This window comes from Pseudochaenichthys georgianus, chromosome 9 (assembly GCF_902827115.2).
Source record: "Pseudochaenichthys georgianus chromosome 9, fPseGeo1.2, whole genome shotgun sequence".
NCBI lineage: Eukaryota > Metazoa > Chordata > Actinopteri > Perciformes > Channichthyidae > Pseudochaenichthys > Pseudochaenichthys georgianus.
The window spans coordinates 31,073,264-31,099,504 of NC_047511.1; the positions used below are offsets into that span (position 1 = coordinate 31,073,264).

The 26,241-nt window shown below is 40.5% G+C and overlaps 1 protein-coding gene across 2 annotated transcripts in view; it reads right to left on the reverse strand.

The window, feature by feature from the left end:
* trpm6 (transient receptor potential cation channel, subfamily M, member 6) overlaps window positions 1-23,482 on the reverse strand; it is a 131,064-nt gene extending 107,582 nt beyond the window's left edge. Inside the window, exons 1-40 of one of the 2 annotated variants that reach the window (XM_034090518.2) lie at window positions 23,368-23,482; window positions 23,160-23,239; window positions 22,896-22,934; window positions 22,218-22,407; window positions 21,709-21,922; window positions 20,404-20,528; window positions 20,111-20,282; window positions 19,840-20,014; window positions 19,202-19,325; window positions 19,043-19,115; window positions 18,342-18,442; window positions 18,112-18,246; window positions 17,337-17,390; window positions 16,954-17,088; window positions 16,710-16,829; window positions 15,992-16,269; window positions 15,442-15,670; window positions 14,340-14,492; window positions 14,079-14,234; window positions 13,838-13,966; window positions 12,931-13,182; window positions 12,659-12,833; window positions 11,901-12,015; window positions 11,615-11,811; window positions 11,389-11,521; window positions 10,553-10,952; window positions 9,506-10,181; window positions 9,156-9,247; window positions 8,928-9,018; window positions 8,587-8,633; window positions 8,423-8,487; window positions 8,291-8,316; window positions 8,117-8,167; window positions 7,876-7,941; window positions 7,488-7,786; window positions 6,848-6,930; window positions 6,573-6,778; window positions 6,029-6,080; window positions 5,812-5,924; window positions 4,935-5,044 (exon numbers count right to left, since the gene is read on the reverse strand). In XM_034090518.2, the coding sequence (XP_033946409.1) occupies window positions 4,950-5,044; window positions 5,812-5,924; window positions 6,029-6,080; window positions 6,573-6,778; window positions 6,848-6,930; window positions 7,488-7,786; window positions 7,876-7,941; window positions 8,117-8,167; window positions 8,291-8,316; window positions 8,423-8,487; window positions 8,587-8,633; window positions 8,928-9,018; window positions 9,156-9,247; window positions 9,506-10,181; window positions 10,553-10,952; window positions 11,389-11,521; window positions 11,615-11,811; window positions 11,901-12,015; window positions 12,659-12,833; window positions 12,931-13,182; window positions 13,838-13,966; window positions 14,079-14,234; window positions 14,340-14,492; window positions 15,442-15,670; window positions 15,992-16,269; window positions 16,710-16,829; window positions 16,954-17,088; window positions 17,337-17,390; window positions 18,112-18,246; window positions 18,342-18,442; window positions 19,043-19,115; window positions 19,202-19,325; window positions 19,840-20,014; window positions 20,111-20,282; window positions 20,404-20,528; window positions 21,709-21,922; window positions 22,218-22,407; window positions 22,896-22,934; window positions 23,160-23,239; window positions 23,368-23,385 (5,934 nt within the window). In that variant the 5' untranslated portion in view covers window positions 23,386-23,482 and the 3' untranslated portion in view covers window positions 4,935-4,949. Of the gene's footprint in view, window positions 1-4,934; window positions 5,045-5,811; window positions 5,925-6,028; window positions 6,081-6,572; window positions 6,779-6,847; window positions 6,931-7,487; window positions 7,787-7,875; window positions 7,942-8,116; window positions 8,168-8,290; window positions 8,317-8,422; window positions 8,488-8,586; window positions 8,634-8,927; window positions 9,019-9,155; window positions 9,248-9,505; window positions 10,182-10,552; window positions 10,953-11,388; window positions 11,522-11,614; window positions 11,812-11,900; window positions 12,016-12,658; window positions 12,834-12,930; window positions 13,183-13,837; window positions 13,967-14,078; window positions 14,235-14,339; window positions 14,493-15,441; window positions 15,671-15,991; window positions 16,270-16,709; window positions 16,830-16,953; window positions 17,089-17,336; window positions 17,391-18,111; window positions 18,247-18,341; window positions 18,443-19,042; window positions 19,116-19,201; window positions 19,326-19,839; window positions 20,015-20,110; window positions 20,283-20,403; window positions 20,529-21,708; window positions 21,923-22,217; window positions 22,408-22,895; window positions 22,935-23,159; window positions 23,240-23,269 lie in introns of those variants that run through there. The other variant, XM_034090520.2, reaches the window with a different exon arrangement.
* Window positions 23,483-26,241: the final 2,759 nt, after the last annotated feature.

Below are 26,241 nucleotides of genomic sequence, written 5' to 3' on the forward strand. Positions count from 1 at the left end.
GACGACTATGTCCTCATCGTGGCAATCACATATTCCTGAGCTCCCCAAGCCTCATTACGAGCAGGGGGGTGAGGAGCTACCTGCCAGGAACTCACAGTTACCGCCAACAATACTAGGAATGTCCAGCACTTATTCCATCCTGTTCACCGATACAGTCTGAAGAATGTATATATAAATGAAACGCGCCCCAAGCCACAATTTAAGTGGGGCTTCCTCCCGTCTCCTGAACTGAACTGACTGACTGACCAGAAATGTACAGGCTTTAAAACATCTAGGAACAATTTTAACCTGTCAATCTTTTAAAAAAAAAAATGGGTAAGTTAATTTGTTTTACCTTTGAAAAATCCTTTTGGTTTGTTCTTTTATTTTCGAGTGAATAATTGTGACGCTGGACGGGGGAGGGAACTGTGGATTTAGAGAAGCTATTGTAGATATTGTTCTAGTGCAGAGCGGATTCCAGTATTACTTTGTGTTCTGTTCAAATAAGTTAGTCCTAATTTAACTATACAGCAGTCCACTGTGGCTGACTATACCTTGTCTATGTGTTTTTATTTTTATTTGATAGTTTCTTGTGTACAGAATTTGTAAAGTTGAGACTTGTAAAAGAATATTGGGTAAAACCAGCAGACGATTCGGATTTTGTTGATATATAGAAGCCTTGTCTGGATTTTGTTCATATGTAAAGATGTAAAGGTACTGCATCCTTCTGATGAGAACTTATAGAAATGTAAAGAGAGCATATGAAGGATTTAAAAAGAAAAATAATGGCTATTACTTTTCAAGGTGAAGATATATACATATATATTCTATTTTGCAAGAAAAAATAATCTGGCAGTTTTGCCATCCTATCAATCATTTTCTTCTCGCTGCAATAATTACGTCCAATGAAAGATGGACTGCTTTCGAACAATCAACCAGAAACAACCAATCAGAAACTAGGATCTCACAATCAACCCCACCCCTTCCCAAATTCCCTTTACCCCGCCCCTTATTTCTTATGTATTACGTCCGTGACATAAGATTTCAGCCAATAGAAGTGGCTCGAAATCACAATGAAGAAGTGGATAGAAGTGCCACCAAAAAAATAAGACAAGCTTGAATTAAACTTTTCAATCTTTAAAAAAACCTGTATGAGTGCTGTATGCCCTCCAATCACTATTTGCACAAATCAGTCCGTGGATGTCAATCACTCCGGGCTGAGAGTATGAAGGACCCTTTTTTCTCTAAAGAGCAATAATAACTTTCCACTGCCTTTCTGATCCCTCTTTTTCCTTCTCTTCCTATTTCCAGCTGTTCAAAACAGGGTAGCAGTTTTAAATAGATTGCACTATATTTGATCCTTTATTATGTTATAATCATCTTTATTGATGTTACTCATTCCACCGCAGCATCTGCAGTGTTTTTAATGTAACGTAACAGGATCTGGGGTTAGGACACAACGCAGAGCACTGAAAATGAAATATGTGAAGAAATGAAGACGGTTGAGATAGACAATCACTTTTGTGCTTTTCTTTTAGTCATTCCATAATTATTAGCACTTACAGATTTTCGCAGATTTTTCTATATTAATGTTCGGTTGACTTTGATTTGGCCACTGTGTAAAATCTGGGTATTTATCACTGTCTTTTTGCATTTCTCTACATGCTTACTTTTGTATAGAGATCTATGATGCGCTACAGAAAATCTCCTAAAACAAACTCCCCTTAAAAATAGCTATTTACCAAAATAAGTGACCCGTTACAAAATAAAAGCACAGCATTAATCAGCTGATAGTGCTTTTCCAGAACATTTACTTGTTTGATATAATGACAATTTTGCCAAGAAGATTATCTAATTCTAAGACAGAACTTAGATTTTTTATTTAACTTGAATAATTATGATTAGTGGACAATGATCTATTGTTGTTCGTGCACTAAAGGTGGAGATATGATTTGTCTGTGGTTGCAAATACGCAGTGGCCAAATCCTCAATGTGCTTTAAGCATGGACACAATCAGACTAGTTATCCTTTTTATTAACATTAAAAACACTTGAACATTACCGTTTGCATCCTTAGATATCCATATAGTCAACATAACGAGGTTGACCGCATGGGGAGTGAGCGTCAATGTAAAACATTTGTGATCAGCTCAGATCCATTCACAGGATCCTTCCTCCGACCCCTGACCCGACCCCAGATCAGAGGCCAGTGACTCGTAAGACAATCACTTGCTCATTAAGGCTCGATGCACTACTGCATCTCTCAGGGAGCAGCTCTTTTTCTGTCTTTGCATTAAAAGAGGGTTGAATATTTTTGCAAATTTACAAAAGAATATGTAATTATAAAATGAAACTTTTTAGGATAAGAAATGGCATACGCTGCCAAAGTATGCTGGCAATGGAATCTGCCCAGACAAGGCTTTGCTAAGTGTGTGTCTGTGTGTATGTGTGTATAGAGCATGAATTCACTGTCCAAGTCTCTTTAGAGCCCAGACTATATGACAAGCATTGTTACGTAGCACATGAAGAATAACAAAAAAAAATGTTTACTGCTTATTTTGCTGCTTTTGGGACATTGAGGGAAGTCCACTGGTAAGCTGTGAATAAGCGCCATCACAACACCCCGGGACAGTGAATTCCAACTCTGATGATGAAGTTTATTGTGTATGATGCTTTTATTTTCCCTTGTTAGACTGTGAATCAGAGGGGTGGGATGGGGTTATGAGAGGGGAAGTGCTGGCAAGTAAGAGTGGCAACACAACACTGTAAGTAAGAAACTGTAGCAATAAGAACTGGAGGCATTTACTACTGTCATGTTTGCATTGTAAGATTATTTTTTATTTTATTACTATTTACTATTATTATTGTTCTTATTATGACTACTATTCTTCTATTACTATTAGCCTATTGTTGTTCTGTTCTATTTGCATGACGTTTCACTGCAATGAAACATTTGGGGCTTATTTGTGTTTTCTCTTCTCATGATATTGTTAGTTTCTTGGGAGGGGTTTTTCGGAAAGGGCGGCGCAGGAGAAATTCAGTCAGTTCAAAGCAGATTCCTTTCACAAGCTGGAAGATTTTTTTAAATAAAATGCTCTTATTTATACACGACCAATTTAAACTTTGTGGTTTGATTTGAAATGTTTTTTCTTTTCTCAACCGCTGAATGTGTGAGTTGGTTTAACCAGTGAGTGGCCCTTTCTGACCTGGCCTTTTTGAACCGGATCAGAGACCCTTAACCTGCGGTGGGAGGGAACTATGTGGGTGGAAGGGGTGGTAATCTTTTCTGAATGTTATGGAGTAGCCTGTTCAGTGTGAGGGGCTGAACGCATCACGCGCCTTTACCACTCCATCAACACAGAATGACATCGCAAATCGCACAATAAAACTAGTCGTCATTTTAAGTGACGGCTCCGACAATATGCGCAGACATTTTTAATACACCTGGTTTGAAATGCATTTCCTACACTTAATAAATACACTCCACCCCAAGCCTCCTCCTCCCTTTCCTGAGAAAACCTGTGTGTGTGTGTGTGTGTGTGTGTGTGTGTGTGTGTGTGTGTGTGTGTGTGTGTGTGTGTGTGTGTGTGTGTGTGTGTGTGTGTGTGTGTGTGTGTGTGTGTGTGTGTGTGTGTGTGTGTGTGTGTGTGTGTGTGTGTGTGTGTGTGTGTGTGTGTGTTTTAGTGTGACAGAGAGAATGAGACGTTTGCTCTACCAATGCTTTGTAAACGTTCTCGATACATTACCCATGAGTGCAGTTGGAGTAGTGTTGAAAATTGTTAATTTATTGTTTAGAATGTCTTTGCGTCCCAGCAAGAGCAAATAAAACTAAATGTAGCAAACTGTAACTGAAACCTAAAAGGTGCTTAGGCTACAGAACCTCTTTTACACAGGACTAACAAAACAAGACAAAAAAAACCAATAAAATGTGATTTTTTTTTTGTTTCAAAGTGCCATAGCTAGTGAGGAGAGGAAGGACTGGCAGAGTGGGGCGTAGATGCTTTACTGTGTGAGTTTACTTGAGAAACCAATCAAAAAAGGGGAACTACATGAAAAAGTGTATTTGATTACACTTACAGTTTTTACATTTTATGCTTTTTTTCATTTGGTAAGAGGGATCTCTGCTGGACTCTGAACTCTGACTCTACTTTTAATCCATCAGCTGTACTGTAGATTTTTTTATTTTCACATGAGAATGAAAGAGTGTGTCTAGGTGTGTGTGTGTGCATTTGCATTAAGAAGAGCCACAAACAACCACACTTGATGGATCAACGTGGGTTGAAGTTCAGAGTTATGCAGGGCCCTTACCGAGTCCTCCTTTGACATGTATATACAATGTGAAGGTCTGAAGTGATTTTTGTTAAATACTATATTTTATCGCTTTTGTAGACATTTTGTTGTGGGAAGAAAAAAAAATAAAATAAATTTTATGGGTGCATTTCTGACTTGTTTTTCTTTCTCACACACATTGTTGAATTTAAAGATTGTTTTATATTAACAAAATATGAAATCACTTTACCCTTGGAAATGAATCAATCATGTATTAGTGTCTAAGCTATTACATGAATTATATCAATATATAAACATATTTATAGAAAAAATAGAAAAATAGTGATTTAGACTTTTGTAAAAACATGTTATAACTGTATTATGATTGATTAAATACAGCTGAATGATATAAACCCCTTTTTATAAGAACAATTGCAAAGATCCCTCCTGACAGTTTTTGCGTAATATATTTAAATAATATATTAGATCCTAATTTAATAGCATCTCTAGAGTCCAGTCGCAGACTGCTCATGGTCCCTCTTCACTCTCGCTGTTTCCGCAGCAAAGAGATCAGGACTAACTCAGGCACACATTATGCAGGTCATAGATGTGTGTGTTCAGGCAGACATGTTGCAGTACACACATGTACATGTGTTGGTAAAAGTGCAAGTGTCTTTCTTTCCCTACTTCCTGGGTCAAAGGTTACATCCTAGTTTCATCGTCCTCTTGTTCTTTCCTCCGCGGCGTCGGCTCAGCCTCGCTGCTGTTCTCGCGGCCGTCCAAACACCTCCTTAAATCTGAACAACAGAAACATCAGTTAGCGACATGTCGCTGCGCTAACACAGTCATTACCACAAGAAAGAGAATGATGACAGGCCTGGGAGGAAGTCCACGCATCCAGCATGAATAATTTGGTTTGATTTGTTGGAGAAATCTTGGAGAGGACACAAGAAGAGGAAGAGGAAACGCAACGCACCTTTGAAATATCAAAACAACTGTGTCTGAATGTGTGTGTCTGTGTGTTTGTTTGCCGGGCTTGTTTGTTTTTGAGCACAGTTTCTTTCCGAGCAGTTATCCTCTAGATGCCGGTATCGTGCCTACCCAGAGACGTTAATTAATAGCTAATCAAAGCTAAAGTCTCAGCAGCACATCGCCAGCACAAAGACATGATTAATATGTAATCAAAGGCCGTGGAGCACAACGCACAAAGCAGGGCCCACCCCCATGCCTCAAACACTACTGTTGTTATAGAAATAAACGAACACTCGCGGCTTAATTAGCTGGCTGTTGGTGTCTTGTCTTCATTTGAAGTTGTGTGGGATTTATCTCAGAGCCAACTTGGCCTCCTGAGTGACGACACAGAGGTGACATACGAATACTTGCATATACAAACGTGCACAAGAAAAAAACATAATGAGATAAGAAATTCTATGTATACGCTGAGGAGTGCAAAACACGTATTGGTTTACAAAAGAAAGCCTGCATTCTTCACATATTTGAACAATGAAAAAACACATTATTTGAGTGCTCTCTCACGCACACAGTAACATTGAACATATCTGACCTGCTAGGCCCAGTCTGCGGCAGCAGGCACCGCAAGAGTGTCTCTGCAGGAAACCGCTGATGGCAGCATCTCCGAGGTTATCTGGACCAAAAAGCATCTCACCCCTGCTTCCACTGTTAAGAGGTCAGAAAAAACGGTTTTAACCATTTTACCAATGTGACAAATTAGATTTGAATAAATAAAGGTGTCTGTCACTTATAACCTTGACATGCTGTACCTTTGATCATCCGACATAATGACTGTCGGGTCCGTTAGCTCCGCTCCTACTCCTGTCAAGGTAGAAATAAATAGGTAGGTAAGTGAATAAATAAATAGATAAATAAAGACAGACAGATACAAACTAAACAACCCACATGCATATAATAGTTTGAATAATTCGCACACTGCAGCTGATTCCCTTAAAGATCTTTTTAAATGGTTTCTCTAATCCGTGTTTTCTTTTGTGTGTCAGGTATGGATTTTATTGTATTTTTATTTTAATAAAAATTATACAGTGCTGATTTGTTACAGTTAACATCTGTATGTATGTGTATATGTGGTGTCTATAAGTGTGTCTGAGAGGGAGGGCTTTTATTTCAATTATAATGTTTATTATTGTGTATATATATATTTTTATGTTGTATTACACTTTTTGTATTAAAAACAAGTTGCACATTTGTTTGCAGAATATGTCTCATAAATCTGCATTTGACAGCAAAATAAAAACCTGTATGAAGATAAGAGGCCTTGCAGAAACACACACACACATCAAAGGAATCTACCCTGTATATCGAGCACCAGCAGCTCTCTGTTTGAGTACTCGTATGTCCAGTGTGAGAACGCCAGCAGCATTTCTTCTAGTGAACAGCAGGGGGTGATCTCCTCTCCTGTGTTGTTGTTGTACTTCCTGAAGTCACCTGTCATGTTCCTCTCAATAGTCAGCCACTGGCCATTCGATTGCCAGAGGACCAACGCTACATCTAGGAATCTGATGGTGAGAAAAGGCGATTAGTTCAAGCACAGATCAACACGTACACATAAAGGAAAGAAAACGCACCTTGGTGAGTGGTGCATGTCATCAGGTTTGACCTCGTTGAACTCTTGCATCATCTTCTGGGCTGCTCTCTGCTGCTGGATCTCCTTCAGGGATGACAAACAGAGGTTGATCATGAAGTTGATGTGATAGAAAGCTATATGTCCCTTAACCCTCCCTTAGTTTACTTACTTAGTTAGTTATTGCTTAATGCCTGGAAGCTTGTGATCAAGTTGATGTTATTTGATCCCAAAAACACTCAAGGATTTAGACAAGATAGCCTAATGTTGCTGTTAGAGATAACTTCACACTGCACCAAATACATAAAAAGGTCTGTCCTTATTAGGTTCGGTTTCTTGGAAAAAACTGTTAAATTCCCAAAAACTAGACTATTCTATGGGATACTCCTTTGATAACGAATGTAATAACGAACACAATCTTGTTTTCCCTTCATTCACTTAGCCTCCCCTGAAACAATTTGAAGCCCCTGAGGAGGCAATTCTCCCATAATGCAAACCTCTCCTTAAGGGGGTTTTTAAATTGTGAATCTGCAACATAATAGGAGCAATTTTGCTGATTGGCGATGTCGTCGGCTAGTAAAAAGGTCATAAAGTATTCATTGATTCCCTGACTATGTGCACTTTACTTTTGTAGGTACACTTACCCTTAAACAAAGCAGCAGTGCTGTGCTACCATGGAAGATCCTCTGCCAGGCACGAACCACCTCCGGCTTGAAGGCTTTGACCACGTATACCAGGCCGGGTCTGAGCACGTCACGTTCAGCCCAGGTGCACAGCACCCTGCAGCCATGCCGGAGACCCCCGTCCAGAGAGCCCTCTTCACTGGAGAGGGGCTGCAGCAGGGCGGACAGGCCGCGTGACGACCAGGACGAGACTGTGCCGGCATCAGGGTCAGCATCAGAGGGAACTTCGTCCAGAGAGTACACGCTCACCTCTTCAACTCCTGCAGAGAATATAAAAGAAACAGTGAATGGAAAGAGATGCTGTCAAGAGACATAAACAAAACACTGTGTCACCAAACAAAACACTTACCTAGAATAGAGACAGGAGTGAAGGGAATGGTGTGAGCCAGTCTCATCAGATTGTTTCTCTCCATAGCTGTCAACACACAAACAAAACATGGTCAAAACCACACCTGAGATCAAATACCTGTATAATTATTAATGAAATCTGAGACAAACAAATGTTTAAATAATAGGCTTTTAAGATTTAGAGTTCCACAAAATGTTGATAGCCACAATTAAACATACTTATTTTCTGCGTGGCATAATACCTGCATAGTGTGGATACAAATTGTCAGTGGACTGGAATGAGGAGCTCTTTGCTGCAGAAAACAAAACAAAAAAGGGAAATGAAAATACAATAAAAGGGTCTCACAATAACAAAAAAGGGTCTATTTATAGACATAGTCAATAGGATTGTATACAATCTTTATGTTTGCAAATACCTTCAAGGGCAATCACGCTCTGTAAACTGTAACAAAGGAATAGAGAAAAAACATTTGATGCAGTTAATAAAATCTCATGAGTTTTGATGTGCATGGATGTTTCGGAGAGTAAAAAAAAAAAGGAAGACTTACGATGACCTGCGGCTCATGGATCTGGCCCAGCTGTTCCATGCTGAATGGGTCGAGCTCCATGCATCCTGAAGGCCAAAGAAAACATCATTAACCCGATCTCATGACAATATACAATATATTTTCCTAATATCACAGTATGTTGCCACAATGAGCCACGGATTTACCTGATGGGATAAGACTTGCTTCTGCAACAAATCCATTGGTTCAAAATCTGAAACGATATTGATATGTTCAATATCTAACAAGGTGAGGAACTTATACATTGGGCCTTTTATCGTGGTACTGTTTTCCATGCCTCTTTATTTGAGCGCTGGGTTGAATACATGATACATTCAGAGAGGCCCTGGTTTGGTAAACCAACAGGCTTTACTCATCTTCACATTCAGGTTCAATGGTATGACCTATGCTTAAAGTATTACTATGCTTTAAATGTGCTATATAAATAAATGTGCTGTATAAATAAATAAAGATTACTAATTACTAATATGTGACAGCAGTGACTTACTGAGCTGATTGAGGCTGGTTGAAGCCAACCAACATGTAGATTCTCCTCGAAATCTTCGGCCCCTTCTCCAGCAGGTCCCAGACAAATGGGACTGCATGGTTAGCCATTTTTTCCAAGAAATAAAGAGTCAAGAGATTATAAAACAAAAACATTAGCAGGGTTTGATGATCTATGTAACATGTTGTGTATTACTGAGCTGTCATGAACGGATTGTTGTGAATTTCTGACCGTGTTTGGAGCGCTCTCTTGTATCTTCACTGTCTTCTTGTTCTGGTTTTTGCCTCTGCAGTCTTGAGGGAAGTCAGATGACTTGGACCACTCTGCAAAAATGATATCACAAATCCAATTCAGTACACATAAGTAGAAATAAAGAATACCCAGATGTGTTATCAGTATAATGTTTGTATTTGTTTATATGCAAGGGCCCTGTCTATAATAATGGAAAGTCCAACAAGTTTTGTAACAAACCGATTTGCATCCCATGCATGCTAATGGTGAAGATTTATGAGTCATTTCTTATTCTTTTGTTCAAACCGTCCACTTGAACAATTAGAAACTTGCATTACAAACGACGTTACCTCTGCTCAGGCTGCTTCGTAGCGATGTGTCATCACTAAAACTCCTCCCATCAGACAGACTCTCTTTGCTGATTGGTTCGTCAATAGAAGGGAATGACCCCCTCCTTTGACTCTGAGGTGCGCCTGAGAAAGTCATGTTCTCCACGCTGGAGGACAGAGACCTGCAGTATCCGTAGGGACGGTCTCTGGACAGACACGCCCACCTGGAAGATTTCACAGGTCGGCCCCACTGGCTGTAAAGTCTGGGCCGAGAACTCGGTTGGCTAACGTCCTGAGAAAAGGCGGGATTCACCAAACCCTCACAGACCTCTCGTGGGTCAGACAGAAGGACAGCGTTGCTAGATCCCCTGGATACTTCTATATTAGAGAGTTGTTCATGTGTCCTTTCCTCCTCTCCTTCTCCCTCTTCTTCCTCCTCTTCCACGTAAGGTTCTTCTTGACTGCGATACAGATATGGGTCACATGTCGAGAGTTTATGATGCGGTGACTCCAGGCCTCTGGGAGCAAGAGGAGACCCGCAGTGGGGCGGTCCGATTGACTCACAGGGGGTCTGATCCCTCAATCTACCCAGATTAACTCCGCCTCCGTAGAGGTGAGAGAAGGAAGAACGAGACGCAGGTTTAGAAACTCCCAGGTCGTTCTCAGGCGGACGTTGAACAGGAGCAGTCTGTGGATCCTGAGGGAAAACAGACGGTAAATAATAATTCTCACAAAAATTAAAATGTTATAATAATTACTCCTGTGAAACCTTGTTTTTTTAATTCATCAGTGAACTAATCATTCAAGAACAGAGAAAAGTCTTGATGAATTGAAGTAAATGGGGGGGGGGGGGGCGCTTCTAACAGCAAAACATAAATTATCTTCTAAATTCAAGGTAACACAGGGTGAGTAATTTATTGACAAATGGTCATTTTGTGGATGAAGTATATTTTTAAACAAAATGTTTCAATATATTAATGATGTGATTGTTTTGTTTTTATAAAGTGTACTGCTAGGTTTGAAATCCACGTTCGTTGTTTTCTTTCACTTCCTACATGACTTTCCTACCTCTCCCTTCTCAGTGTGTCCTTGTCTTCCTCCCCTGCTCTCCTGGGATGCCAGTCTACTCGCCACAAGACCATGGCCCTTCAGCAAAGAAGGCGGGGTACTTTTACACGACTTGGGCATCACTCGACACATATTCAGTGCATCACAGTCTGCTCCACCTCTGTGTGGGAGAGTCAAGCTGTGAGGGAGGATAAGCGGGGACGACGTGATGACTCGACGTTGAGCCAGGCGGGCCTCCTGGTGCAGGCTGTCAGACGCAGAGAGCAGAGTGAGGGTGTCCACAGCCAAAGCAGAAAGGTCCTGTAGCTGACCCAGCTGAGAGTCCAGCTCCGACAGGCTATCATGAATGAAGATGACCTTCTCCGAGACCTCCCCCACCATCAGGCACATCTCCTCAGCTCTAGTAGAAAAAATAAAGATATTATTTTATAATAAGTGTGAGAGATTGAGTCGTCAAACAAACATTTACAAAATAGTGAAGCCTGCGTCAGTAGAAAAAAAATACTATATTCTTTCTACAATGTGGTACAATGCAAAAACAATTTATATCAACTATTTACTAACTTATCACCAAAAAGAGAAAAGACAATTGCAAGTTTGCACTTCACTGTCCGCTGTCATCTGCTGTTAGCTATCAGGACTGACACATCAACTTAAATACTTTAGTATAGAAACTATTACAACAAATATCATCCTAGACAGGGACCAAGCTTTTAGAGGAGAGGGAACATAGCTGGGGGTTCATCCTCTCAGGAAACACACATTGAGAGACGTCCCTTACATTTCACAACCCTACCCTCCTGGTTTATACAAATGAAATGGTTTATCAATCACACCTCTCAGCTGTGGCTCTGATCCTGTTAATTTGACTGCTGTGGAGACATTCACTCTTCTCATGAAAGTGAGCCTTTATACATTTCTCCTCAAACTCATGGAGCTTCTTACGATCCTCGTCGCCCAGGGAGAGCTCTGGTAAAGACAGGAGGAGGGATTACAATCTCACACTGAACTGAACCGACTCTAACTCTTTATTTTCACACACATACACACTCCAGTACTCACTCAGTCCAGAGCCACTTTCCTCTCGTTCAGGGTCTCCTCTCAATTTCCTGTAGACGGCTCTCAAACCTGAGGTCATGTGACTGAGGAGGATAAGAGGTGGAGGCAGCCACGGCCTGTCCTGATAGGTCATTATGTAGCGATAACGGTTGTACTTCCACAGCTTATTGGACGTTGATGCCATGTCAAAGTAGATGTTGCTGTTATTGAGCAGACAACATTCATTTAAACAAAAGTCCTCTTTATCGGGAGTCTTGCACTGTATTTTTTAAAAATAATTATAACTTACTTAAAAAATGCAACGAGAATGTTGACCATGATGATGTACTGGAAGAACATATAGACCGCCTGAAGGAACGCCGTGAGAAAGGAAGCAGGAGGACACGGAAGACCGTCATCACAAGCTGTTAACACAAAAATTCAAACACACACTCTACCCCATTAACAATCAATACCAAGAGGAACAGTGGGAATACAATACAAAATGTCAAGGGTCTTTTACATCGTCTAATTAAGAGATAGTGAGAAATCATTAACGAATGTCACAGATACTTGCCTGAATGACATTTCTTAAAAAGGAACTAGGAATTTCCCCCAAAAAGTCTACTCATATATGTAATGATCCCTTTCAAACATCAACCTGTATTTTGCTGTGTGTGATGTTTCCTATTTAAAACCCTAGGAATATGGGTTTGGCTTTCACCTGCTGGTGAGCACCAACCAGCGCCAACTTTAAGTGACCAATTATATTCAATTTGCCTTAAATATATCATTCAAATGTGTTTATGCAAGCTGCGAAATGGTATAATAGGTAAGACGGACACTAAGTAGAAATGTGCTACTTAAATAGAAAACAAATTCATTTGATTTACTTTGATTTAACACAGTTTTATGTCACTTTAACTGTCTCTTCATGTTGCAAAGGACAAGTGGCAAGTTAACACTGCAGTAATCTGACATCAAGCGACTCCCCCAAGAAACTCTAATTCTACTGCTTTAAATCAACACCAGTGGATAAGTATCTATTGTTTTTCATTGATGACCTACGATCTATCTCCGATGCGTAGACCTCTCCGTAGATCATAAAGTAGGGCTGGAAGACGACGTCTCGAGCGAGGCTCCAGGACGGCTCCTCATTTGGCGACAGGATGGCCTTCCTGGACACCCCGAAGCTCAGCAGCACTATCACCATCATCACCACTATGAAGAACATGTTTCTGGTCTGAGCAGACAGAGAGAAAGAGGGGGGGGGTGACTAAAAAAAAAGAAACCAACACACTTACTTCCTCTTCAACAAGCCGTGTACTGTCTCGGCCTACCATCTTAGTGATCATGGTGAGGTAAGGCCCAGCATGCTGGTTGACAGCCAACAGGTCCGTCACCCTGATGAACCAGAAGATGATGTCCAGACAGTAACTGATGCGTCCTGCCGTCCGGTACGGATTAGCATGCCAACGCAGCACCAATCCAGCCATGAAGAGGAGGATGCCAATAAAATCTGATATGTTCCAGTACTCAGAGAACCAGACCTTCAGCTTTTGGCTCAGCTTCCTCGGCTCCGACATTAGGACCTAAGCAAGGAGTATATATTTGAATATTCTTTTGTTATTAAGTATTATCAGTCACTCAATCAAATTGTATTTATATAGCCCGTTGTCCGAAATAACAAGGGGGGGCTTTACAGTTTGTACAGAATACTACACCCTCACATCGGACAAGGAAAACTCCCAAAGAAACCCCACCATGACTAATGGTGAAAAAACCTTACAAAACTCGGGGAGAGCAACAGAGGAGGGATCCCTCTCCTAGGACAGACAGCCCTGCAGTAGGTGTCATGTGTTTATTAGTTTGTGTCAATCTTTTTCAGAAAAATTGCTGGGGAGCATTTCATCCCAATGCATGAGTATACATATATATATATATATATATATATATGAGAATACGCTCTCTTCTCATTAGGAACAATTGAAAAAGATGCTGGTGCTCAGAAAGAAAACACGCTATAATAAACTATAATTTGATTTTAATTTGATTTCTCTGTCAAACAAAGCATTGTATAAGGGGTAACTTGAATACTATTTTGTCTGCAATATGATTATTTTATCGTAATTCCCTGTGTAGGAAATGCATTACAAATGCATACATCATGCCCCCAAATAGTTACATTATTACAAAGTTAAGATGAGAATATTAGAAGAGAACATGTCTCTCTTCGGACTGCCTCACCTCTCTGGTTTTTTCCACGGCAGTGGACAAGATGTATGCTATGACCAGCCACTCCTGAACACTGGGCTGATCCCCCATCTTCACCAGGACCACGTAGGAAAATAACATCAGGAAGGTCAAGTAGGACATCTAAAGAAAGATCAGAGACAGAAAGGGAAAAATAAATCAATATGGGCAGATAAGAAAATAAACACTAGATACCACACATGCTGCATCAAAAACACACATGCATACCACCTACTGTGTGAAACCAGAACTTGACAACAGGAGCCGTGTAGAACTCATAGAGTCTTTTGATCCAGGACAGACAGTGCACAGTGATAGAGGAGAACGTTTCTGACACAGGACCCAAACACTTTTTATGGAACGGCAGGCCCCGCTCTGCATCCTGAGCGTCCTGTGAGAGGGGAGGAGGAAAGAAAGTACAATACTAAGGCTATTAGAATTATGGTGCAAGTTAAAACAAAAAGAGTGCTGGATAAGTGCACTTCTGGAGCTTTACCGTGACATCAGCTCCCTCATGGGCTGGTGCTGACTTCACAGACTCAAGCCCGAACGGCATTGCCTCATGGGACTGTGGTACGTGGCACATTTCAGCTTTGCTTTTGAACTCCAGTAGCAAGATGGCAGGCGGCAGAAGAAGACTCAGAATTATCTGAAGAAATAGAAAACAGGTGTGTCATGTAAGTTTGTGTAACTATACAGAAACACTAGGAAAACAAGAAAACAAATTGCAATGTAGGAATAACGTTGTAATTTATGGGGACCTATCATGCAAAATGCACTTTTGTACGTCTTTTATACATGAATATGTGTCCCCGGTGTGTCAGAAAACACAACCCTCTCTCTTTTCCTCCATACCCAAATCTCTAAAAACGGGGCTGCAACGGAGCTGATTATTATTTGAATTGTTCTGACGTCAGAAAAGGGGTGCTCCGCCTATATGGGCAACTCTCCACCTATCAGGTGAATGAGAGACCGCTCGAAAGCGCTGGAGACGCTGTAGTACATATGCCAGGCCTGTAAGTGGCGCTGTAGTCTGCCACAAAAGCAGAATCAGCCCTTGCAAAAACAGGGCTGGAAAAGAGCAAATAGAGCGAAATGAGGCATGGCTAAAATGCATGACCAGTCTGCCTATCTGTCAGCAAATTACATAAAAACTACTGGCAAGATGTTTATGGAACTAGGCAGAAGGGTGAAGCATGGACTGAGTAAGAACCCTTGACATTTAGGAAAGGATCTGAATCACAGGGCTTTAACAAACTGAGTTTCATTTCTGTTAACTTTGAGAGAAAGGGCATTTGTGCTGCATTTCAATTATTGGGGAATGTAGTTTCTTACTGGGAAAAATGTATCTGAATGCCCGCTCAATTTGATACATCAATTTTGTTTCCAAATGTCCAAGCTCATAAATACACAGAAAAACAACTTCCAAACTCAGGGAAACAGGGCCATCCAAGAAGCACATGAATGCAGAATTTGCCTTTGTTGGAGGACTGCGCTCTCCAAAAACCATTCTATTAATTAAGTATTAATTTGTCTTTTACTGTGATACAAATACATCATACACTAAGACAATGATGAAATCTGTCAACTCTATGTACCTTCACAAAGGAGTTTTTCCTCATGTTGAGCGGACCGGTCCAGAGGTCTGTGAGCAGCGTCTGAGTGCAGGAGTGTGAGACGAATGGTCTGTGACATGAGGAGACAGCCATCTGCAGACAGGTGAAGTGGCTCCATGCCTCCATCTCTGAAGTCAACAGCTTCATGGCCATCTGCTCGTTCTGACGAAACGCACAGTCTAACATGTCCACCGCCAGCTGACCAAACTCGCTAAGACACAGAGACAGGAGGCACATGCGCATCATGTGCAGGTTTTTATACAAACAATTGCATTATGTGCATAATATTAAAAAACTATTATATTTATAATCATCAGAAGAATAGCCCGCCAATACCACTGGAAAATTCAAGACGCGAGAACTTGAAGGGTCTTTAAATGCACAGAATCACACTACACAATAAAATACTGAGAAAAGGTGAAAATTATTGATTGGGGTTTCTTTTTATCATGTTAAGACACATCTTTATTTGGTTGCAACTGTCCCCATAGATTGTCTACTGACACAGACAGAAAAACCCACACTGACTCACAGAGAGTATTTCTTAAATCGCTCTGAGATGTTGTCGTCCATACTTCCCTGCCTCGCCTCAAAGCACATGGAGCGGTAGAGCTTACAGGCCACTGTAGCGCGGGCCAGTGCTTCCTCTCCGTGCTGCCACAGGAACAGCGCCATCTGCTGGCGCTGATGAAACACAGCCCATACGAACACGTCGTTGAAGTTGAAGGCTATCAGCAGTGGAGCATTAACAAGGCCCGGGATCGGGGTGACCTCTCCCTCTCGACTGTCCCCCGTTGAAAGATCCTGCTCCTACATGGAAAAGTGTGAGGTATCCACAAATCAATACATAAGGGGATGTGAAAAAGAAGGAGAAATGTTGTAGGGAAATAAAAAAGAGTAAAGAGAGTGAGACAGAAAGGCAAAAAAATGTATGATGTAACATAAGGCCGCATTAGATAACCAAAAGGTGCTTACTAGAAACAATATGATGGCTTAACAAACAATGAATTATACAGGTCCAGAGAATTACTCCAATAACATTACAGCCTTGTGGCCTAAGAGAATCTGTAAATGTGCATAACGTCCATGCCTGTCAAAAATATCATGGTGGTATGTTTTTATAAAATTTGACATTTGTGTAAAGTTGTCTTAATTAGCATGTTAGTGATTGATTTGGCCATATTTTTGAGGTCCCAGTGACATTGACCTTTGGCCATCAATTCAATTCCTCCATGATATTCCCCACCAACCTTGAGTTTGTATGGCTGAGCTGTTCTGAAAAAGTGCAGATCCTGGACGGTCCTGCCCTTTGTAGAGATCTGTGGTAATCCCCGTCTCTGTCTAGAAAGGGAAATGCCATGTCTGCCCTCCTATACACAAACACAGAAACAACAATGAGGAGATTTGTACAAAAGTCAATTGCAATTAATAATCCCAAGACAAGAACCAAGTCAAAGCATTTTTGAAAAAAGAGCTCTATTAATCAGGGCTCACTTTATCCTGCAGGCGGCTGTAGGCAGCTCTGAAGTGTTTGCGTGTGTAGGTGCTGCAGTATGCTCCTCCTATTAGGTACTCGATCACCAGGCCCATGTCAATGAGAGAGAGACGGTAACCTATGGGAAGAGAAGTCTACTCACACAAACACACACACACACACACACACACACACACACACACACACACACACACACACACACACACACACACACACAGAGATGAGGTTAAAGGCATAATGTAGATATGGTTGCTATGGTAAATTTAGAAATAAATAATAACATTAATGCAGCTGATATTGGTGAAATGGCTGACAATGTCTGAGTAAACAGTGCTTTCTTTATTTTAATATTTATATGATTTAATACGTTCTGATTACTCACCTGTTTGGCATCTTCAACAAGGTGATGCAAGAAACAGTTGGTCTGCCCCTGTGGCTGCGGAAAAAAACGACTATTATTATTCAGGAGAAACAAACAAATAAACGGAAAATATCAACAACCAGAGATCTACTGGTTACTTGTTAACACCGTTGCATATTGCATACACAGAAGCAGTCCTGGGATCCTTAGCTTGTTTCTGAAGGGGGACTTATCATCCCAGAGTTATGAATAAATAAACAGGCTTTAATACACAAAAGAGAAAGGCAGTGCGGAGAAAGCCAAGACTGAGTGTAATGATGACAAAAAGCCTTGTGATCTCAAATGCATCCCAGAACAACTGGGAAAGTACCCTGAGTGCAGTTGACCAGGGTACGCAGAGAATACTTCTTCAAAACACTTACAAAGTATTATTGTGATTTCAATCACAGCGACAGTTATGGTATTTTTGCTTCAAGAGTCACAAATAAAATAACTGCATTTGTTGTTTGTGAAGCAAAGTGCGAGCTAAGGGAAAACATCCAGTAAATAAAATGACAAGACAAACAAAAGTACCATGGGGTGAAAGTGTATTCTAAAACAAATACTGTTCATTCTTTTGATTTCAGTAAATGTTGTTTAACTTTACATTTCCACTGAGATATGTAAATTAAACATTGTGACAATAATGGAGAGTCGAGTAGAAAACAAATATCAGAAACCGAATTCAGTATATTGGCAAGTAGGCCTTTACATCTAGTCATTTTCTTTGGTGTAAATATATAGATATTATAATAACCATGTTATAGAGCTCCTCGAGGCGATCCACGGTAAGGAAGCGGCTCATAGTCATGCCGTTGTCAATCAGCAGTTTGACAAAACTGACCCGGTCCATCACCAGAGCATCCAGCATGGCCTGCTCCAAGGAACCCACCTAAATCCAGCATACAGTTATTAGATTTAAAATACGAAGATGATATAATATTATAAAAGCACAGATACATTAGTGATTTGCAGAGCCAGTCTTACTGGCCAATGCTGTCCGTACACCAGAACTTCCTTCTGTGCGACGTCAGCCCGGTCCCAGGCCAGAGCCATGCTCAGCTGCTCTGCAGGGCTGGCCTTGGTGCCTGTCCATCACGCCGAACAAAAAGAATACAACAGAATGCATATCTGTTAAAATATTGTGCATATCACCTGATTGCACTTATACTCATGTTACTGTAAGCATATGTTATTAAGTAATGGACAGACCATGTATTTCTAGTTTCTATATATGTTTTGAGTAAGGGGCAAGAAACAAAAGATGTATCCTCTCCCTGCTCCTTTTTCGGTCATGGAATGTGTAAATGGAGTTTCAGTTTTTAAATTGTGAATTGCTGTATTTCTCCTTTTTTTCCCTTGAGTTTTTTTTTATGAGCCAAATATATTTCACGAAAACATCAAATGAAATAAAATATCGCTGCATACTTACACTAACTAACTTTCTCAACGCTGACCTTTTTATTTGACAAAAATCCCAGGTCTAACATAATGATTGTAGTTCGATTCAAGCGCATCATACAATGGGCGATTCGGCCTGCAAATTAACAGACCTTGTACATGTAAACCTATAAAGAATGCTTTGATTGTTTATGTTTTCATTACACTTTTGGTTTTCCATCTATAACATGTCAAATGTGTGTGGTGAAAATGTCTATTGTCACAATAAAAAAGAGAAATATAAGTACCCTTGAGACTGGTTGTCAAAATGGCTGCATCGGCTGGAGCATGGTCGTCTGACTCTGAGTCAAAGATGGTTATCTGTTGTTTAAAGACAACACAATTGAGTTAATGGGAGTAGTGCATGTGTGAATCACAATATTTGACTTTTTGTATGTTACACTTACAGACTGTCTGTGATCCATACACTGCAGGAGGAGAGTGTAGAGCTGAGAGGCTTCTGCCATCTCGACTCCAAACACGTCTCCAATCCTCAAAAGGAAGTCCTCTTTAATGTCAGCATCCAACTGCCTGATAAATGCAGTAAAAGTTATATTTGTGACATGTCTACTCAATTATCCTTCTCACTCACTTGAGACATTTTGGGACAGCAATGTCCCAATTGAAACATATTTATCTGCTATCTAGACACTCCAGACATTTTTTAAACGCGTCTGAATGTTGTTGCCACCTATTGACATATTCAGGACTGTAATAAAAAACAATAATGAAAAAAATGAAAATTCCCCTAGCATTTGGCATACAGAAATATATATCTATATCTATTTTTGGCATTTTGTACACAAACTGGTATTGACATCATTAACATTATTAAAATGAATGAATATCTGGGTGCAAAAAGTCGATCAAATTACTAACTGACATTTTGGTCCTCTCAAGACATCGTAGCAGCTTTTTTTTAAACAGTCACCCAGGTTAAACAGCGGCTACGTAGAAACATTATCAAAGTCAACATTAATGTTACACTTTTAGGTAGATCCATTAGACATACTAACTGTAGATTTAGTGATCAAAGCATGCATACCTGTCATTAGCAGTCTGCTTGTGCAAAAAGGCGAGCAGGTCAGCTGCCCTGCCCGACCCCTCAAACACAAACACTGGCACAGGGGGGACATTGCTAACATAGTCCAACACTGTGGACACAATGGCAGGGCCTCCCTCCACCACCACACACACCACAGGCACCCCTTGGTTCAGCCCTACAAAGAAGATGGAGGAGAGGGTGAGATAACATCAGTCACATCAAACTCCGGAGCTTTTCTTTCTTTACATGTACATTACACACACTGACTCACGAGGGTGTATCTTCTGTAGTTGTATGTGTCTCTCCAGCTTCCTCCTGAGGCCTTGATGGCAGCCATGTTTTCCCTGCGTCCCATCGTCCACCAACAGAAAGTGGGAGTGGAACCCATTAAGACAGGCTCTCTTGCTCAACGGGTTTCCCAGGGGCTGGTAGGGCCTGAATACCTAAACCGTGTCGAGAGAAAGTCACATCCAGAGCCCACCAGGAGTCAATCATAGTGACACAAAGCACTGGGATATATTGACACATGTTGTTGATAAAGTGATGTACGTATTTAGTTCTCACATCTCTGCCTAAAAGGTCTGAGTTGTTGTGGATGACTCCCCATGGTGTGATGCCGACTGTGTTTCTCTTCCTCAGGTTGTGGCCCCCAAATGTTTTCACAGCCTCGCCCACATACTTGGACACACCTGTGCAAAGAGCAGCTGAATGAACAGTACATACACAATTCCACGTTATAAACCAGGAAACACATTATTCAACCCATTTTGCTGCTGCTTAAAGGTGGGGTAGGTACGTTTGAGAAACCGGCTCGAGATACACTTTTTGTTATATTCCATGGAATGCTCTTAACATCCCAATAGCAATGAATATCTTAAGTGCTTTGACAAAAAATCCATGAAAAAATGTCATCTGTGGAAGCCGTAATACTGTAAAAAGTACAACGCCCTGTCTGTCAGCCTTCCATCTCGTGCACGCACAAATGTATCTCATGCCGTCTTTGGGCGTGCATTGCAGCAGTACTTCAATGACTCGCCAGCAACAGGCGGCCACTTTCACCAGTCTGCTGACGTAATGTGCGCGTTCATGTGTGTTGGAGGAGGTGCTCTGTAAGGAAGTCTGAAGGAAGGGGCGGATTCTTTTCGGCTGTGTACTTTCAAATTTTAGTGCACTCGAGCCGGTTTCTGAAACTTACCTACCCCACCTTTAACATTCATGTTTCTAAATATGCAACTGCAAACACATGGACAAAACACACATCTACACCCCACAGTTCAGACCCAGGGACATTGAGAATGAATGGACTGAAATCCTTACAAATGAAGAGACCTGAGTTTACACAGGCCAAGAGAATGGTCAGGAATTACACTCACAACAGCAGTGTACAGAAAGGTACATGCAGTTCAAAATTGAACCCTTTGCAAACATTATACAGGCATGATGCAACATGGGGCTTTTTAACCGTTTCACACCAGACCCAACACTGATAAGATGATACTTGTTATGATATTAAAGGGATAGTTATTGTTTAAAGTGCAGTCGTAGAAAATACTTATCCATTCTCAGTGTATGACCTACAGAAGATGGTTGCTGTCAGGCCCCCAGTTTGTAGAAGCAGACCAGAGTTATAGCACAGCAGCTATGTTTACAAGGGCAGTAGCAAATGTAATTTGTCCACCTTTAAGAAACACCCACCTCGAACAATCCAAATCATTTTGTACCTCATACAACTCACTTCAAACTATCCATCTACCCCTTTAAACTGCCATGCTTGTGAGTGCATTTTTGATAACAGTGCAAGTTCTAGTTGTGTTCATAGTGATACAGGATATCCCACACACAGATCTTACAACCATCTTTAACACCTACCTGTGTTAATGCCATCAGTGAGTATCCATGCCCCGGTGCTGATTGCAGCGGTGATCAGCCCTTTGCTGAAAGCCTGCTTGACTTTAAGAGGCAGGGTGAAGTTGTCTGACCCCCCCTGCACAGTCAGGAGCAGCTTGGGTCTCTCCATCTGCCACTCCCTCAGCATCAGCTGCAGCAACACCTCTGGCTTGGAGTCCACAGCCACACGGACATACTGCACAGGAAACATTTGAAACTTTTCTTCGTCTTTTCTCAAGTGCTGCTAGTGTGACTGTTTGGTGTAGTAGATACTATCTTAGATCATAGCAAGCCAAAGCTTGTTTATACAACAAACATAAGCCAATTGTGTGTATATTCAGTCTCTAAAAAGCATTTACCTTCACTTTTGTAGTATTCTCTTATAGATAAAGGGAGTTAAGTTATATAAATGTGGTGTCGTAATTGAGGAAAGAATCTTTTTTTCTTTGCCCTAGAAAACCATGTTGTGTACAGTTATTCGACGCACAGACCTTGGCCCTGCAGACACGTGTGGCAGTGTCCTGGAAGTCTACGGTCCCATAGGCATTGGTGGGACTGGCTTTGGTGTGTTGCTCCATGGACCAGTCCTCTACCAGGTCCTGTCCTGGCCCAGGATAGAGGGATATGGGGGGAAGGGACTCTCGCCAAGAGTGCTCTCCCATCAGGCGGCCACAACAACATCTGGCCAATGACAGATTGTGTAATTAAGCATAGCGGGCGGTGGAGGAATTCAGAGTCATTTCTACTGTTCTGTCTACACAACATTCACTCATTTTAACTATCAAAAGCAGGTACTTGCTTGTAAAGCACCCCAAATTAAAAAGGTATGGTTGGTCAAATTCACCTGGCCTATTTAAGCCCGGCTGCATTTATTCCTCCCCCTTTCCTTTATATGGTATGGAAACACAATAAAATACCTTAGTACTTCCCTTGAGCCAACACTAAGTTGTATTCTCAGTATGTGATGTCATTCAAACTAAGACATGTAAGAATAATAGAGGAAAAAGGGGAAATTATCAAATAAAGGGTGTGGGAAAAAGAGACACAAAAATCCACACATTAATAGAAAACAGCTTCATTAGAAAGGGGGGTGGGGCAGAGGAGGGAAATGCAGTGGGTTTTCGGATTGGTATGAGCACACACATAAACACAGAATTATTTGATTATACCTGATCAAGTTTTGGCATACTTGACATACGGGAATACATCTGTAAGAAACAGGAAATAACACATTATCAAAGAATCCACATGGTCTCTATTCCTGGAAGTAAAAGGCTGGGTTCCAAATAGTTTTGCTCTCAAAAATGTGTTTCCAAACACTGGCGTTAGTATCATACTATGTACTTACTACTTATTAACACAGATGTATTTCTTCTGAGAATCCTAAAAACTTTAAACACCTTCTTGGAAGATTATCAATGCAATCAGTTTACCTATGCAGGTCCCAAGATGAAGGGATAAACTTCACACACTCTCTCTTGAAGAAGGTCTCCTCAATCCAAGACTTCCGTGACTGGAATAAGAATAGAAAGTATTTACTTACAGTACACAGATCCTGGAGCAGCTTATCTTATAACGGCAAACTCATCCTCCAGCAAGAAAAAAACACACTATTCCTGAACAACAATAACAATCGGTGACCTTCTCAGTGAAGCTCATTTCAGTGCCGGCAGCAGCCTACATGCCGGACCCACAGGGAACTAACTGCAGGTCCCTCCCCTCCCGACATAGAAACCCGGACTGCACTCTTGAAAACACTGACGGGATGTGACATATAACAATCAACCTCTCATTCAATTTCACAGCAGTCTTTGCTTCATGCTACGCTTGGTCTCTCAAGATCTGTGCTGCCCCTGTAGTCCGTTTCCCAGACATGTTTAACAATGGCCTTACTGACTAGAGAATTGTTGGTAGGAAACATACACACATCCCCTTCCTGAGATTAGTACACATTGCCGGAAGATGTGTGCAGCCTCCCTGGGTCGACTGTGTAAACACTAAACAGGGGCCTGACGTGTAGCCGCTTTAACTCGCATTGTTGTTAAAATAAGTATTATTCTTAAGAGACAATAAACTAGTTTACCATGTGCATAAATCAACTTAAGCAAGATTGTGTGCTCTGTACGGGAACGTATGCATAACCACTATAGTTAGTTATGTAATATTCTTTATACAAAAACAAGATGCATCTCTTGGCTTGATGCTTTCATTGCACAAAACTTATAATCATAAAACCTTATGCTATGAAATGTATGACATGATTTATAATGAATAGGCAAATAATGTTAAAAAAAATCTAAAGAGACATATGAATAAATAAATATATAGAAAGGAAAGGAAGTAAAGGAGATGTTTTTTTCTATTGTTGGGCTTAAATTACCAAATATTGCTGATATACATTTAGGAATGAGTAACTCACTTATGGTTATCAGAAGAATAGTTAATAGAGCTGTTTAATGGTTTTATTTTCTATTTGTTATCATTTCTAGAGGAAGCTTAAATGGGTAGGAATGTAGGGTATGTAGGATTTGCCTTTGCCTTATTAGTACATTCAATTTGAATGTGAGTGATGCCTGAATAAAGATACTACTTATTCTACTAGAGATCTATGGCCATACAGTTGTTAATATTAAAGTGTTAACATAATAAAAGAGGTCGCCAAACGTGACACAGCATAAACCTTAAGTAATAATTTTTAAATGAACAATACTAACACAATTGTCATAAGAAACATCATTACAACTCTGTTAACTAACTTTTAATTACTTTTTGTGTTGTTATGCCATAGCCTACCATGCAGACATTATTATCTGTTAGTAACTGGCCACATCAAATGGCAATTTTACATAAACGCACAATATGTTTGCTCTGAAATGGTCTTGAACTATATAGTTTCACAGAATCTAAATACATTTAAGTATAATTAGCCTAGCTTAACTTTTAGGCTACTACGTTAATGTCAATCTCCAATTAAATGTATTTACTGAATTATATAGCTTTACATGTAAAACTACGCTGTAGAAATAAATTATCTAAAGTTTATGCTGGAGACAAAAAAGCAAACTGGTTTTACAAACCTACATGACATTAAGTTCCTTAAAATCACATTGGACCGTTGCTAACATGCTATTTGCTAACGCCAGCGACTAATATTTAGCGTTTAATAAATAGTTTTATAACTGTCATAAATAACAATAGCTGAGCTGTTTTTCCACTTTAAACAAGCTGGCATCTTCAGTGGATATAAGTTAAAGTTATAACTTACCATCGCTGTACACACAGTGGGAAACGCGTCTCATGTATGAGGGTATCTTCAAATCCCACCACTTTATTATTATTTCCCTGACAAGGACCGAGTGGCCTTTTATCAGCCGCGGCCGCGGGTCCAAAGGGCATGGAGAGCCTGTCTAAGGAGTTCATGACCTCCTCGTTCAAACACATGCAGGACTCCTTCAAAAAAACTGTGGAGCGACCATTGTGTCCTTCATCCTGCTCATGTCTCATTCATGGGATGTAATGGGTGAAAGCAGGCAAAAAGGAAGCATACAAATTGACATTCAACTCATGTCTTTTTGTCCGCGCCCTCTCAGGTAGCCACATACTTAGTAAACTGGAGTCACATCAGCAGCAGATATTGGTTTAAAAAAACACTCTAATGTGTTGTAGACCAATGTAAAAAGACTAATCTAAAATTGATAGAATAATACCTCAAACAACACTCAATATGCAAAATGATTGTTTTCACATTACCTGAAAAAAGAAATCTTCAAATATTTAGACCCTTTGCACTCCAAAGGTGGTCAGGTGCATCCCGTTCGCTTAATTAAAGTATGTTATATACAGTATGATTAAAGCACATTTAACTTGACCTGTGGCAAATTAAATTCATTAAAAAAGGACTTAGAATTCACACTATCTGTGAGGACAAACCAATTCAGAGACAAGGGACTATTTGAAAACCTTCGTCATATAGAATTGTGGCAAGACATAGATGAAGCCATGGATAAAGCCATTTCTAAAAAGTGCAAAATGTCATCTTGATGAGCAGTAAACTGTGCTCGTGGAAAGGTAGGGATTTGTTTAGGACAGAGCAAGCTATCGGGCTGCTGCTCAAGCCTGATAAAAGATCTGTGTGTTTCCTGGAGCAAAGTGACCTCAATAATTGTGAAGGTTTGGATCAACCAAGACTCTTCCTAGAGTTGAGAGTCCAAGTAACCAGGCAAGAAGAGTTTGCCAGGGAGGCAACCAAGAACCAAAGGGTCCATTTAGCATGTCCTTAGCAGGGATGGAAGAAACTAGACAGTAAAGTATCACTCTTGATAGGGCTGCTTAATTAATCGTATTTTAATCGCAATTACGATTATGGCTTGCAACGATTACGAAAATAACGTAATCGAAATAAAACGATTTTTTTTTGTATTATTGGTTTTTCAATTGAATTATACTTACAGTTCAGGGTAATCAACTGTTAAAAACATACTGTACACATTTTTTTCTCCAATAAATGTTTTCAAA